The 16,761-nt window shown below is 40.2% G+C and overlaps 1 protein-coding gene across 2 annotated transcripts in view; it reads right to left on the bottom strand.

Moving 5' to 3' along the window:
- Nucleotides 1-16,761, bottom strand: part of grb14 (growth factor receptor-bound protein 14) — a 93,132-nt gene that overhangs the window by 72,676 nt on the left and 3,695 nt on the right. Inside the window, exon 2 of one of the 2 annotated variants that reach the window (XM_063005655.1) lies at nt 2,285-2,514. In XM_063005655.1, coding sequence (XP_062861725.1) covers nt 2,285-2,487 — 203 coding nt within the window. In that variant the 5' untranslated portion in view covers nt 2,488-2,514. Of the gene's footprint in view, nt 1-2,284; nt 2,518-16,761 lie in introns of those variants that run through there. The other variant, XM_063005656.1, reaches the window with a different exon arrangement.

Here is a 16,761-nt window from a genome sequence, read left to right as displayed (position 1 = left end):
CCGCAGGTAAGCGACGCACACGCACCCGGCCATCCACGTGATGTAAAAGAAAACCTGATTCATCAGACCAGGCCACCTTCCTCCATTGCTCTGTGGTCCAGTTCGGATGCTCACGTGCCAATTGTTGGAGGATAAAATGTTTACTTGCTGCCTAACAGGTGCCGTGATGAAGAGATAATCAGTGTCATTCACTTCACCTGTCAGTGGTCATAATGTTATGCCTTGTCGGTGTATACTTCTATCAATGTCAATTTGTTATACCAGCTTGTCTGGCCACTTAGTCCTAATCAGCAGTCCAGAAAATGCCTAAAACCTTTAAGGAAATTGCAGACATGCAGAATGCTGTTATATTTTCATGCTGTGAAACTCGTTCATGTTTCTGCTCTTGATTTGATTGTTGTTTAGACCGCAAACACGCCGCTGTCTATATAACTGACTCGCTTCAAGGTGAACTGAACAAATGTAGTATTTGCTTTAGGGACTTTAGGAACACCCAGTGTATGGGCACCTGGGTGTGAAGAATTCTTAATCAAACCTATCTGTCTACATATAAAGGAAATTCAGTACTAGTTCTGTTTTTCCTACAAGTGGACATCCTGCAAAAATCACACTAATAGAACAATATGGAATTTGTTAGAACATCCAATGTTGTTTAACTTGATTCACAAAGAGCAAAAAAGGACACTGATAGGGAGAAATTAGTCCCGATTAGCAACTAAGCTAAGGCCTAACACCAGTATGTTGGCACAGTTTAGGTTCAAAGATATAAGCATATGAAACTTAATGGCTGAAATGAGTCCTTGATATGAGGAAGCCGGCAGCTATGCTCCTCGATTTGATTGTTTGCACTGTTAACAAGCTGCATGTCTTTCTAATCATCTCACTTCACTTTGTGGAGAACTAGCAGCGATCACGCTGTATAACACTTCACTGTGTCGGGACATCATCATCGAACAATGAGTTACTATCAGGATAGACTCATGGAGCATGATCTAGCAATCAAAAAACAATATAAAGACTATACTACACATCTGTTAATATTTACTGCAATGAACACTTTACTACAGTTTAGTATATTACATATTACATATCTCATCTAACAATATTTACTGCCAGGATACTTTTAAAGTTTTTTATATTACATACCACACTTTTATTCTATTTATTTAATTACATAGTGTGTACAACTTTACTTGTGTACTTTAATACTTTGTACTTTAATAATTGTGTACTTTAATACTTTTGCTTGAATGTATCTTGAGCTGCTGTAATAACTGACTTTCCCTATGGGATTAATAAAGTTATCTGTCTGTCTGTCTGTCTGTCTGTCTGTCTGTCTGTCTATCTATCTAACATTAACTGGGCCTGAGTGTTTATTCATTTACGTACATTTATAGCATTTAGGAGACGCTTGTAGTCAGCAGTCTGACTTATGCTAACACTTTCAAAGTTTCAACTGTGCTAACATGTTAGAGTAGCTTAAGTGCTACAGTGTTAGCATACGCCATGTGTGCATGTTTGTGTTTGTAATCCTATCATGTGTCTGGCTGGGACATGATGTGATGTGGGAAGCCCAGCAGCCCTATCGCTTGTTTTGTTTGCTGTTTCCACCACAAGCACACCGAGCGTGTCTGTACACTCACCTCACGTCAGGGTGAAGGAAATGACAAGTGAAAAACTTCCATCTCGTTAAGCAGTGAAATTAAAATGTAACTTTTTTTAAAGTAAAACATTGTGTTACCTAGAGGCCTGGATTGCAGTTTGAATTTGGGTAAGTAGTCTGCAGTAAGCCCCCCTGTTAACACCGCGATTACTGAGTTACCCAGGACGGCCTGGAAAGTAGCAGGTGCTTGATTTGAGGCCAGTTTGCTGTCCGCATCCCGGAGATGGGGGGTTCGACGTGGGACGTGAGATTCTGTTCACGGGGACAAAGTCTACTGCAATTTCTAGCCAAACGTGTGAGAGAGGGAGCACAAAGCCTGCTCTGTGTTTCAGACATTCTTACCTATTACATATGTTAAAAATTAACAGGTGAAAGGTGAGTTTGAGACGTGGGTAAACACAGGAGGAAGAAAAATCGGTGGAATTACAGGGCTGCATATTTTGTCCGTACAGGCACATACGCATACACATACACACCTGGTTATAGATTTGCACTTTTAGGTTTTATGATTTGTCCGAGTTCGCGACTGTTTGAACACCGTATTGAGCAGAAAGCAGGCGTTACTGAGGTAGCAGGAACAGAACAGTAGTGAATGGAAGGGAGGAAAGGAGCCCTACCTACCTATTCCCTCTGAAGAGCACTGCAGCGGCAGTCCTGTTGAGCACGGCACTGGTCGGTTGAAAGGCCGAGCGCAGAGAGATCAGGGCATGGCCACCGCCGCCGATCGCGCTCCCATCGCCCTTCCCTTCTCGAAATATGGCCGCTTTCTCGCCAAGGCTGCCCGGAGTGTCTAGCTCGCCCAGAGAGTCGCTCATAGCACTCATGGAGCCTGGTTATATCCACCGCATCATCTAAAGCACAGCACAGGACAAGACACACAGCGTCAAAGGAGTGAACGGAGGGGCGTGTGGGTTCGTGTGGTGAGCGCTGCGCGGCAATGCACTGCTCTTCTGTCGCCGTGCACACTCCCCTGCTTACACACACACACACATACACATACACACTGCACCCTTGCCCAACGGGCTGTCCTAGCATGGCAAGCAGGTCCCTCCTACCAAAACATGATCTACCACAATAAAGTTATTTTTAACTCGATGACTCTGCTTGCACACAGCTCTCGGCTCAGAATCCCCTCCACTGCCTTATTCTCTCCACTTAGTCCTGCTTCAGAAAGCTCTACTACTTCTCTTCTTTCTCTCGTTACTTCTTTTCTGTGCTACCATGTGATTTTTTTTTTTTTTTTTTGTACCTGGAAAGAAAACCTGCATGGGTAGTTCACTCCTACAAAAGGGTTCTTCGGTGTTGGTATGCAACTTAGAGCAGTAATGAGGCCTGGAGGTCAGCCAAACAGTAAAACCTACTGTTTCTTTGTCACGGACTTCACGCTGTTACCCACCAGCCCCTCCTTCCAAATGTCCTCCTACTCCTTCCTCTTCTTGGTGTTTTTAGATCCAGACAGTCTTGGATGAGCTGCATCAGTGTTAGAGGCTGTGTGTGTGTGTGTGTGTGTGTGTTTCGACCCTACAGACTTTTACCATATCACAACCCATGCAAAGTGACAGGACAAGTCAAACAGACATGTTATGAACAAAAAGCGTATTGAGTAAAAAAAATAAGTAAACTTTAGCTTCAGACTGGAATGAGACTGTTTTAGTTGGGATTTCAAATCTCACTTACAGTAACTGGGGAGTCTCGATGAGTTTGGCATGTTTAGGTGGGTCAACTGAAATACTCCTCACAAAAACAGTCAGAGTGAATGTTTCTTGCTCTGCATTGGACTGGCACCCTGTTCAGGGCGTACTGCAATAAACCCAATGTTTACAAAAAGGTCTCAAACTCATCACAACTTTAATGAGCATGAAGCGGTTACTGGTGGTAATCATTGGTGAATCAATGAAGCAATATACCGATCAGCCATAACATTAAAACCACCTCCTTGTTTCTAGACTCACTGTCCATTTTATCAGCTCCACTTACCATATAGAAGCCCTTTGTAGTTCTACAATTACAGACTGTAGTCCATATGTTTCTCTACATGCTCTGTTAGCCCCCTTTCATGCTGTTCTTCAATGGTCAGGACCCCCACAGGACCACCACAGAGTAGGTATTATTTCGGTGGTGGGTCATTCTCAGCGCTGCAGTGACACTGACATGGTGGTGGTGTGTTAGTGTGTGTTGTGCTGGTATGAGTGGATAAGACACAGCAGCACTGATGGAGTTTTTAAACACCTCACTGTCACTGCTGGACTGAGAATAGTCCACCAACCTAAAATATCCAGCCAACAGTGCCCCGTGGGCAGCGTCCTGTGACCACTGATGAAGTTCTAGATGATGACCAACACAAACAGCAGCAATAGATGAGCGATCGTCTCTGACTTTACATCTACAAGGTGGACCAACTAGATAGGAGTGTCTAATAGAGTGGACAGTGAGTGGACACGGTATTTAAAAACTCCAGCAGCGCTGCTGTGTCTGATCCACTCATACCAGCACAACACACACTAACACACCACCACCATGGCATTGTCACTGCAGTGCTAAGAATCATCCACCACCTAAATAATACCTGCTCTGTGGTGGTCCTGGCCATTGAAGAACAGGGTGAAAGCAGGTTAAAACAGTATGCAGATAAACAGATGGACTACAGTCAGTAATTGTAGAACTACAAAGTGCTTCTATATGGTAAGTGGAGCTGATAAAATGGACAGTGAGTGGTTTTAATGTTATGGCTGATCGGTGTATAGCTCACTAGATTTTGAGACAGACCCATAGTTAAGTGTTGGGCCAACACAAACTGCTAGAACAGGTTCAAAATGTCTTGTCTAAGGTTTACCAAGTCTATAGAACTCTACTGGAGGCATAAATACCACTCTTTTTCAGTTGGTGTTTCAATAATCCAACACATAAGTCCAAATATTTATTTTGAATGCCGTGTTAAGGCCTTCACAGTCACCTAATGTCAACCAAGTAATTATAAAAATTATTATTCAGTGACCACTTATGGCCTGTGGATGATGGTATCGCAATCCTTGATCTCAAGAAACCAAAAATACACACACACAGACACACAACAAGCCTCTTTTAAACTGAAGCTCCTGCCATTCTAGCCCTACATCACAAAGCACAGCATGTTATGTAGTACTCCTGCCTAGAAGGTCATTTACACAAGTTCAAGGTCATTTTCTTTCCTTTAATTTGTTGTTGGTATGATTTGTATGATGTATGATGCATTTGTACATGCGTATGCTCATGAGAAAGCAAACTACAACCAACTACATCCAAGACGGAGACTAAAATCTAAAAATAAAACATCTTAAAATAGCAGCTGTCTGAGCCACATTCTTTAGCACTCATTCAATGCAAATGTTTTCTAATTACATTAGCTGGAGAGGAAAGCCAAATTAAGAACTAGCACCACAGTGGCGCCACTGAAGAGAAACACAGACACACTGCTGCATCCACTGAGCACATACTACCTAAAGGACAGAGCTAAATGTATAAAAGTAAGAACATATACATATATAGTTAATGTCTAGTTTAATAAAACTGTACCCAATCACACACTGGGCATAAGGACAGCCTATAGTTGTGCTTTGCTTGAATTATAAACACGGCTCTGTGCAGCCACTTGCACTCCTTCACACCAAGCTTGTCAAAGTATATAAACTACAGACCTCACTTTGTGCACAGGGTACAGTCAAGCTGGAACAGGAAATAACCTTCCCCAGCCTGTTTTCCTAAAGGTGGAAGCATATCATTTATGTTATACATCTGTTAGCTATGGGTGGGGCTGAATCACCTAAATAATAAGTAAGTGGTTCATATACTTTTGACCATTACATTTACATTTTTGGCATTTAGTAGACGCCTTTTACCCAAGGCAAGTTACAGTACTGTGACAGTATGCAGTCTGAGCAGTTGAGGGATAAGGGCCTTGTCCAACAGCAGCCACCTGGCAGTGGTGGGGCTTAAGCCAGCAACTTTCTGTTTTCTAGTCTTGCACCTTAACTGCTAGGCTACAAGCATTAGGTGTTTATTTATGTAAGCACTGTGATTACATGTATTTCTCTAAATACATGTAAAATTGTCCAATATATATAATATATATATAATTATTTACATAAAATAGACAAACTTTAATCTGGGAAAACAAAATCAGAGCTGGTCAAGTTAGAAGTAACTTAACCAGCAGGATAAAAGGCCACTGGCTGTTGGTGATTGGTGTATTATTGTGGCTGTTGTTGATTTACACAGTAAATCAAACAAAATATTACGACACACTTACAATATTACCCCTTATGCAAAGACCTCACGCTATTTTTGCATTTATAGTGTATGATGGAGAAAAGCCCATTCTACATGTCAAGACCATGACATCTAATACTCATGTTCTATAGGGTCTCTGCACAAAAGTTGATTTAAAAACATCTGTTACCAGGAGTGAAAAGCTCAGTTCTTCTAGTCCTGAGAGTGAAAGGGTTGGAACCTAAATGCAGGGAATAAAACATCTGCTGAACAGAGGTGTGATTTTCTCGTTTCGCAGGCACCTACACCCACTTGCCCATCCACCTGCACAAACACACGTTGAAACACATGCTCGTACATGTGTGCTCGCTAATGCGTGACCATGTTTGGCTTTCCCCTCAGGTCATGTTGCATTTTCAGATTTCAGTAGCTGGCTGAAAATGAAACCCTGTGTGTAAGCACAGGCCAATATAATGAACTATAGTCACTCCTGAATTACTGGTAGCCTTGGTGAAGATGAAGTAAAACAGTACAGTTTATTAGTTCAATCCCACCATATCGACTTGATACGAACCTGTGTGTCAAAATTACTGGCACTCTTTTAAAAGTACAACTATAAGGCGCCCAGGTGGCACAGCAGGATATTCCTCTTGCACACCAGCACCTAGTTTCTGAACTGCTCGGTTCGAAACTCGGTGTTGCCTCCGGTCGGCTGGGCACCATCTAGCGGGCATAATTGGCAGTGCCTGCAGCAGATACTAATTGGCCACCGTGTCTGCAGGGTGGGGGTCGGACTATGTGTGGGTGGGTGGGCCTTCATACTCTGTGTAAGGACCCTGACTGGCGAAAGAGACGCCTGTGCAGAATGCAGGGGCGAGAAGAGAAGGGCTGTGCACATGTCGGAAGAGGCGTGCACAGCGACGTGCTCTCCTTGGATGCAATCTGGTATCTCTGGTAGCAGTGGAAGACAAAATTAAGTGCGCTAAATTGGGAGGAAAAATGGGGAGAAAATGCATAAAAAAGAACAACTAAAATATAAATGAAACAATAATTCTGTTACATTTTGTTCGTAAGACTTTCCAAGTTTACCTTAGTGCTAAGGTCCTCTTAAACCTCTTAAAAAATTTTCTATTTTACTGGGGTATAAATGCAAGTAGACACAAAGGCCACATTTCTTTAGTCATTTATTATCATAGGGAAATTAGCAAATTAAAATCAGACAATAATGTGTTGACTTTAAAAATCAGGCAATGGCTATAAATTAGGCAATGACTATAAAAATGCCTTGAATGACACATTTACTGCACAGATTGAAACGTTTAAAATAACTGGAGCTGTCAGGTAGAGAACATTATTAGATTTTGCCCCCGAGCACAGACAGAAGAATGGATACAGAGGCAAAAAGATTTGCATAAGATTTTGGCACATTGGGGTCCTTGAGTTTCCAAAGATAATTAATTGTCATTTCAATGCCAACATCATTCAAAAGATGTGCCAGAAGAAAGTGTCTGGAGTTTGCTAGACAACCCTATTGAAAGGCTGTGAAAAAAGCTGATAAGAACATGGGTGTCTGAAGGATCTGAGATGTATGAGGTGTGCGCTCAGATTTTTCTGTCTGATTTAATTTTATCATACGAGATTCAGAGCTGCTTTGAGAAATTAATGTTGGATTAACCACAATGGCCTCTTATAACCTATTTAATTCATCTCTTCCAAGAGTGCCAATAATTTGATCATGCTGTATAGAACACCACTTAAATTGAACATTTAAGGAAAACCTATATGACAGTACAATAGGATTATACAGTAGATCTAGGCCTAATTAGAGCTTATGAATATCTTATACATCCTGGTAATTGCCTTACCTGTTAAGTAATGATTGTAATTTTAATACAGTCCCATATTTCTATATATTTGCACCCCAGTTTAATCTCCCCACATTCATTATCTAGTTATCTACTGTCCACATAATAATAAAGATGAAATACTTTAATACATGAAATGCAGTGGTTTTGTTATTTCAGCCACATGAAGGAATCTGTCTTTATATCCCCCATTTAAAACACACACACACACACCTTTGTTTACACATGTGGAAAGAAGAAAGGTTATTGTGTTTACATTTGCATTTTCGGCATTTAGCAGACGCTATTTTTTTTTATCCAAAGCGACTTACAGTACTGTGACAGTATATTCAAGCAACTGAGGTTTAAGGGCCTTGCTCAAGGGCCCAACAGTGGCAACCTGGCATTGTGGGGCTTAAACCAGCAACCTTTAGATTAATAGTCCAGTACCTTAACCACTAGGCTACAACTATCTTCATTACCAATACAGCGTGTTGCCAGAGTGGGTACTAAAAAACCCTTAATAAATTAAACAGACTAAACTAACCATCAAGGTTAAATACTGTACTGTACTTTAGGTTGTATATTAACGCCTAAAAGGAAAAAAACTAAGGGACTGAAACAGTTTGTTAATGTTTTTTTCCAACATTTTCTCCCTAATTTAATCCATACTCAAGTCTCTCCATCATATAGCAGCTTCCAGTTTGGGAAGGGTGAGATCAGCATGCGCTTTCTTTGCGACACATGAAGTTAGTCAGCCTAAATAGCTGATGCTCACTCAAGGCAGTTGAAAAGATCAGTGTTTCTGTAGCACTTTGCCAAGTGCCCTCATTCGCCTGAGATTAGCTGGTATAACATAACTGACAGAAAAGACAGAATCGTCACCCCTTCAACTCAAAAAACAGAGCTAAACAACATCCAGGTCCTGGCCACAGGATGGTATGGGTGGAGGTATTCTGTCAAGACTTTAGATTTATAGAGCTGTAAATGAGATCCCTCAATTTCATTGCTAATTTACACCGATCCGGCATAACATTATGACCACCTCGTTTCTACACTCACGTCCATTTTATCAGCTCCACTTACCATATAGAAGCACTTTGTAGTTCTACAATTACTGACTGTAGTCCATCTGTTTCTCTACATACTTTTTTAGCCTACTTTCACCCTGTTCGTCAATGGTCAGGACCCCCACAGGACCACCACAGAGCAGGTATTATTTAGATAGTGGATCATTCTCAGCACTGCAGTGACACTGACATGGTGGTGGTGTGCTAGTGTGTGTTATGCTGGTATGAGTGGATAAGACACAGCAGCGCTGCTGGAGTTTTTAAACACCTCACTGTCACTGCTGGACTGAGAAAAGTCCACCAACCAAAAATATATCCAACCAACAGCGCCCCGTGGGCAGCGTCCTGTGACCACTGATGAAGGGCTAGATGATTACCAACACAAACAGCAGCAATAGATGAGCGATCGTCTCTGACTTTACATCTACAAGGTGGACCAACTAGGTAGGAGTGTCTAATGGAGTGGACAGTGAGTGGACACGGTATTTAAAAACTCCAGCAGCGCTGCTGTGTCTGATCCACTCATACCAGCACAACACACAAACACACCACCACCATGTCATTGTCACTGCAGTGCTGAGAATCATCCACCACCTAAATAATACCTGCTCTGTGGTGGTCCTGTGGGGGTCCTGACCATTGAAGAACAGAGTGAAAGCAGGTTAAAAAAAGTATGTAGAGTAATAGATGGACTACAGTCAGTAATTGTAGAACTACAAAGTGCTTCTATAAGGTAAGTGGAGCTGATAAAATGGACAGTGAGTGTAGAAACCAGGAGGTAATTTTATTGTTATGGCTGATGATCACTGTGGTAACTTTTTGGGTGAGTTTTTATAATGCTGCCATCTGATTGATCTCTAAATTGGAAAGAGCAAAAATGAATGATTCTTGTTTTTAATATTGTGAATTTCCCCACTGTGGGACGAATAAAGGATCATCTTATCTTAATATCTCTATTCTGTAAACAGGGAAAACATCTGGGTGTAAATGTGATATCCTGACATCTGTAACTGTATAAAATGGCAGCGTGTACTTTGAAGTCACTTCAACACAGTAAAACATTTTTTTTTTACCTTGTATTAAATGCTGATGTTATTTTAGCACAGACTGTATATACAGAATGCCCTCCTGGCAGGTTCTCCCATGTCCATGATCAAACCCATGGAACTGATTCAAAATGCAGCTGCCAACCTAGTTCTCAACCAAACTCTGCCACAACTCTGCCACATCACCACGGTGCTGCGTTCTCTTCACTACATTTATGTAGCGATGATGCTCTGATGATGCTGGCCTATAAAGCCAAAAATGGACCAGGTCCATCTACCTTTTATCTACCTTGCACCCTTCGAGCCACTTGATCCCTGGCGCAGAACTGGAAAAGGACAGGCATCAAGGTTATTCTCTGTAGTCTGTACTAGACCCAGCTGAGTCTCTCGCCTTCTTCAAAGAGACACACCTCTTTACTAAGTATTTAAATTAAAGAAAATGTTTACTGACAAAGTTGCTCTGGAAAAGATTGTGAGCTAAATGCCAAAATGTAAATATAAAATTAGTGTGTAAGGTAAGGATGCCTGATTTGCAACTATTTTACAAGCTCAAAATAATTAAAAAGCTCAGAGGACCTTGTAAAACACATTGTAATCCAGGTAAACAGCACAACTAATGTGTAACTAATAAAACAAATCACCTTTGATATTTTGCACTGGTCAGCTGTGCTAATCAGAACTAATTACCTGTCAGAAATGAAATAACAAAAGGCAATTAGTTATAGACTCACTCTCTTTCTTAACCGCTTATCCAATCAGGGTCGCGGGGGTACTAGAGCCTATTCCAGCTTTTCAATGGGGGAAAGGCACACAGTAACACCCTGAACAGGGCACCAGTCCATCACAGGGCAGACACACATACACACACACACCCATTCACCTATAGGGCAATTCAGTGTATCCAATTAACCTGACTGCATGTTTTTGGACTGTGAGAGGTAACCAGAGCTCCACACAGAAAGGACCCGAACCGCCCCGCCTGGGGATCGAACCAGGGACCTTCTTGCTGTGAGGCGACAGTGCTACCCACCGAGCCACTGTGCCGCCCAGTTAAAAGACTCCTACCTTTAATTTGCAACAGAAGCAGAATAACCGCATAAGCCAAACACTTAATATTTAATGTTCACTGACTATCAAAAAGATTAAACCTCAATCCATTTACTGTCATGATAACATTTAAACCAGTTCAAGTACAACAGACCATACAAACATGCTTTTACTTACTAACAGAGTAAAAAAAAACAAAGAGAAATGTCTTCTTCAGAACAGCGTGTTTATCCGCCACTCTACAGTTGAGGTAATAAATTAGTGCTGTCTGGAAGAAGTTGTAAAAGTTTGTGTGTTAGTGATCACCACATGTCACTGCTGAAAACAATAGAGACAGTCTGAGAGAGACATGCTGTTCTCTTTCACCCAGTAAGTTTCAAAAACAAACCCTAAATCAAGATCATTAAGAAACTTAGGCATGATCATTAATCATGATCTTGGCTTAGAGTGTGTAATAAAATTGTTTTCACTATCGTTTGAATTCACAACACTGCCATGCTCTCGTTTATCAGAACAAAGATTACATAATGCAAAGTTCCAGTTCACATACGTTCCAGTTTATAGCATTACATAATGTGTACTGTACACCTGTAGACATTATACAGTCATGTTCTTTTTAACTGAGTAATTGTTTATTACTTAGATGTAGATCAAACAGTAATACATAAGTAAGGGTGTAATGAATAAATAACATTAAAACCACCTCATTGTTTCTACACACATTGTCCATTTTTTCAGCTCCACTTACCATATAGAAGCCCTTTGTAGTTCTACAATTACTGACTGTAGTCCATCTGTTTCTCTGCATGCTTTGTTAGCCCCCTTTCATGCTGTTCTTCAATGGTCAGGACCCCCACAGGACCACCACAGAGCAGGTATTATTTAGGTGGTGGATGATTCTCAGCACTGCAGTGACACTGACATGGTGGTGGTGTGTTAGTGTGTGTTGTGCTGGTATGAGTGGATAAGACACAGCAGCGCTGACAGAGTTTTTAAACACCTCACTGTCACTGCTGGACAGAGAATAGTCCACCAACCAAAAACATCCAGGCAACAGTGCCCCAAGGGCAGCGTCCTGTGACCACTGATAGAGGTCTAGAAGATGACCAACTTAAACAGCAGCAATAGATGTGTGATCGTCTCTAAACTTTAGATCAACAAGATGGACCAACTAGGTAGGAGTGTCTAATAGAGTGGACAGTGAGTGGACATGGTATTTAAAAACTACAGCAGCGCTGCTGTGTTTTTAACCAGTATTGCTCTAATAGATACTAGGTATCAAATTCCATGTAAAGATAAAAATGTTTCTGAGAGTGAATGCTTGGCTCTGTCGTTTCTCTTAGTGAAAAGATTGTGAGGGTTAATTTGTAATGTGTCAGTACTGATAATGTCAAATTCATTACAGGCTTAATATATACGACCTCTGGCTCTGGTAGGTAAATGTGGTTCAGTTTAAACACACACACACACAAACACACACACACTCACTATAAGCAGAACAAAACACTCTTACTGCTCTAACCAGTATAGGTTAAACAGTGTTTTTACTATGATATAAAATTACACCATATGGAGGTTTTGACTATTTTGGACACTCCTTAAACACGCTACCAGAAAATCACATATTATCAGTGGAGTCTGGCACAGAAAGTCTGGTGGGGCACAATAAACTCTGTATGGGTGCTGCCCCATTGGGAAGTATATGCTTTGCCAGTGAAACTATACACAAACCTACTTGCTCAATGAATCCAAACACAAACGTCACAAATGCACACATTAATGTAAAGCAGGAGTAAAGAACGAAGTATGAGTGACATCAACAATAACAGCATTTGATCTCACACAACTGGTATATAGACAAAGTTGTCAAGCAGTAAACAGATCTTCAACTGTAAAAACACAATCAAAGCAACATTTTAGAGCAATGCTTTCCTTAATGCCGTGCCTTAACCCACAGACAAAATATCACATCTTAATAATGTAATAATGTTTTGCATCGTAATAATGCAAAACAGACGCACCAGTGACATTTATTGCTTGAATGAGATGCACGACAATCTTTCATCAAAGCAAACATGGCAATTCCTATCGAAGTCCAGAAATCCATGAATGAATTCATTTTAACTTGTATTAAATTGCAACTCTATTTATTTATATTGCCTTGCTATTAGTGGCTAACAGACCTGTAATGACTACGGCTAGCTATGTAACAGTGCCGATACCGTTAACAGTGTTTACTAAAGATCTTGAAGCAGGCCTATGTAGGCTATGTAAATATATTTTTACTGGCTGTTCCAGGCATTGGGCCAATGTAATTGTGCCCCACAGTTCATTATTCAAATCATGTTAAACATGCACACAAGTGTTTTCAACTGCTCGCTTGCTTAGACCGAATGCTGAGGGGGTGACCCCATGTGATCACTTTTGAGATGATCCCTAACTCGCGACGCAAAGTGCAAATATCAAATGCACAACCTCAAACAAGCTTTACATTGGTTGTTCACTAAACAAAGACTGCTAAGAGAAATACTGACCTTTATGTAAGAGATACTGGAAGATTTTTGGAATGTATCGGTCATATGTAATAAAGGCACAACACTATTAGTGGTTATAAATTAAAAATATATACAGTATATTTAACATTTATTAATAATGCCTCGCACTTCTCTACATTGACACATCTGGTGCGGAAGACACATCGGTGAACAACGAATGTAAAGTTGGTTTGACGCTGGACGTTTGATATTTGCTGCTCATGATCGTCTCAAAAGTGATTATATGGGGTCGCCCCATCAGCATTCAATCTAAGCAAGTGAGCAGTTGAAAACACTTGTGAGCATGTTAAACGCCACTACAATAATGAACTGTGGGGTACAATCCTTGTACCACCTTTCTCAGTTTATTTTTAGACTTGTCTATAAAATTAATAAGCTAAAACAATAATGGGTCTTCATACGTTGTGTAAGGACCCTGATTGGCGGAAGAGACCCTGTGCAGAATGCATGGGCGAGAAGAGGAGGGCTGTGCACATGTCGGAAGAGGCGTGTACAGCGACGTGCTCTCCTCGGATGTAATCTGGCTAAATCGGAATGAATATATATTAAAAAAACTACTAAGTTGCCACTGTTGCGGCTCTGAGCAAGGCCCTTAACCCTCAATTGCTCAATTTGTATTTTTCACTTTAAAGAAAAATGTCTGCTAAATGTCTCGAATGTAAACACCAGTAAAAGACAGCCTACAATAAACTGGAGTGTGTTTTTATTTGCATTTACCTTTTTATAATCAAGTTTGTAATATTTTCTTTTTTTTTAAGTTACTGAATAGACAGAATGCAGTTAAATATGTTTGATGTTTTGGGTTATGACATCTGCATTAGGTCAAGCAATTCTGCAATTTGAACCAAGTTTAAAAAAAAAGTAATAAACACATCGTAAGCTATTTGATCAGCCAGAAATGCAATAAATCGTATGTTGCAATAGTGGGTTTATTGTGGAGTTCAGAGTAAAGTAAGTACTTACAGGCTGAACTGTATACAGATCCCTATTCTCACTGTAGCACAAAAAATGAGCTAATGATTAATAGAGAAACCAAATTCCTACTTTATAGCTTATGTTAGACATGCTCCGATTATGCCAGCTCTGCACTAGCCTCTTTGTAGGGGATTGCAGTTTTGCGATGAGGTCATTTATAATAAGCACTGCAAAGAAACCTGAAACGCTGAAAGCCTGGTCTGGGAAGATTAGGTTTAAAGCTTGAAGGCTGCACCAAGGATTTGTACAAATAATTAGAATCTTAAATTCCACTAGTTTTGTCAAGAGATTTATGGCTGATTGAGTCGAGTCAGATAAATGACCGATAATTGGCCGAAGGGTGGAAAAAAATACATGGTGAAGTTATACTAAATTAAATTGACCACATTTAGTTGTTTGGATGTGTTTTACTCCAAGTCATGGCCTTTTTGTGAAAAACAGCCAAAGCATTAATGGCTTAATATATAGATATGTGTCTGTGTGTGTGTGTGTGTGTGTGCGTGTGTGTGTGTGTGTGTATAAAGCTATATATATATATATATATTAGAGATGTACCGATCGGGGTTTTTGGCACCGATTCCGATCTCCTTTCAGGGCTATCGGCCGATGGGGGGGGGGGGGTAAATAAAGTACATCAAACAATTATTTTTTTACCCACAGGAGACATATTTCATTAGTCTAACTGACCACACACACACACACGCAGGTTTAATGTTATCCAGTTCAGTCTGAAAAAAACTTAAAAAGAGCCTCACAGTGAAGATAAACCGGAGCAGCGTGTGTGTGTGTGTGTGTGTGTGTATATGTGTGTGTGTTTGTGCCTTTAAGAGAAATGATCTGTTCACTGTATCGCTTAAAGTGATTCACGAGTCGATTCATTTTTCGCGAAGCGTAAGTTTCTCTTCTCAGTTATCTCTCCGTGTTTACTGTTATTAATTAAATGTTGTGGTTTTAAATAAACACCAACTAATACAGAACATTTTGTGTGACTCTCTTACATTAAAAAGCTTAATTAAACTGCTATTACCACAGATCTGTAACTGAGTCAGACTCGTTCCGTCTAAGGAGCTAAAAGTTTTCTGATGATCCTAAAAGTTCAGCAGATGATCCTGAACTAACGAATTTGGTAATGAATAAACTTTTGCCTCTGATTGGCTCTGTAACATTTTCTGTTCTCATCTACATCACAAGCAAGAACCACTTACGATTTACCAAAGTGAACCAGGAGTTTATATAACGTGCTGATAGAATCGACTCAGATGTGACCGGGTTGAATTATCTTTTTAAAGTAAATATTTCAGTCAGCAAAATTACATCGTATGTATGATGCACAACGTTAATGATGTTATTTTAGGTCATGAAGAGCTTTCACGATGGTTTCTGTACGATTGTTGACGAATTTTGATGCGATGGTTGGTGCTTTGTAGCTCAAAGTCTGGATCAATCCACTGAGCTGTTAACTTAACGTGATCTTTTATATATCACACGATCGGATCGGCTACATTTAGGAAATATCGGCCGATCACCGATAGCATATTTTGATTAAAAATCGGCCGATACCGATTCATAGCCGATCGATCGTTCCATCTCTAATATATATATTGAACTTAGTCAGAAACACTACGAATTACATTTATTTATGATCAAATATAATTTTTTTTTTTCATCTTCATGTTTTACCACCACTTTATAACCCCCAAGACATACCCAATCCTGTCTGTATGTAAACACCTGACAAGCCGATAGCACCACTAAGGACCCTGAAACCCAGTGGTAGTGTGTTACTGCTATTTACCACTGCAACAACTGAGCACCTGATCAAATATTAAGAACAATAATTATCACGCAAATATTTGTGCATTAAAGTTTACAGATATAAAAAACTGTTTTAGACTTTACAAGATAAAATAAAATAGAGGCGTGAACTGAGGTTTTTAATTAGCATTTTAAAGCAGAATGGTAAGGGACAGTTACTCTTGCTATTCTGATATAGAAATGTTTGTTACTTGTTTGTTACTTGAACTTGTCAAAAAACTGCATGTAAATACAGTCAGTACCAAGATCCCACTGTTTTACTCCCTGAACAAAACTCCTAATCCTTAGGTTAAAATGTATTTGGTCACAACTAGGCGTCAAATCTCATTAATGTACTGATTCTACAGTGTCATATATCAGTGACGTATGGTTTCCATCAAAACGTATGGCTTTCACAAAAGCATGTAACTGTAAGCTATGTTTTATTACATGCATTTATACCAGTGAGGTATGGTTTCTGCAGAAACATACACCAATGACATGTAGTTTCACAAAAGCAAG

Source organism: Trichomycterus rosablanca, chromosome 12, assembly GCF_030014385.1.
Source record: "Trichomycterus rosablanca isolate fTriRos1 chromosome 12, fTriRos1.hap1, whole genome shotgun sequence".
NCBI lineage: Eukaryota > Metazoa > Chordata > Actinopteri > Siluriformes > Trichomycteridae > Trichomycterus > Trichomycterus rosablanca.
Note: the sequence above shows the minus strand (reverse complement) of the source record. Positions and strands in the feature narration are given on the sequence as shown.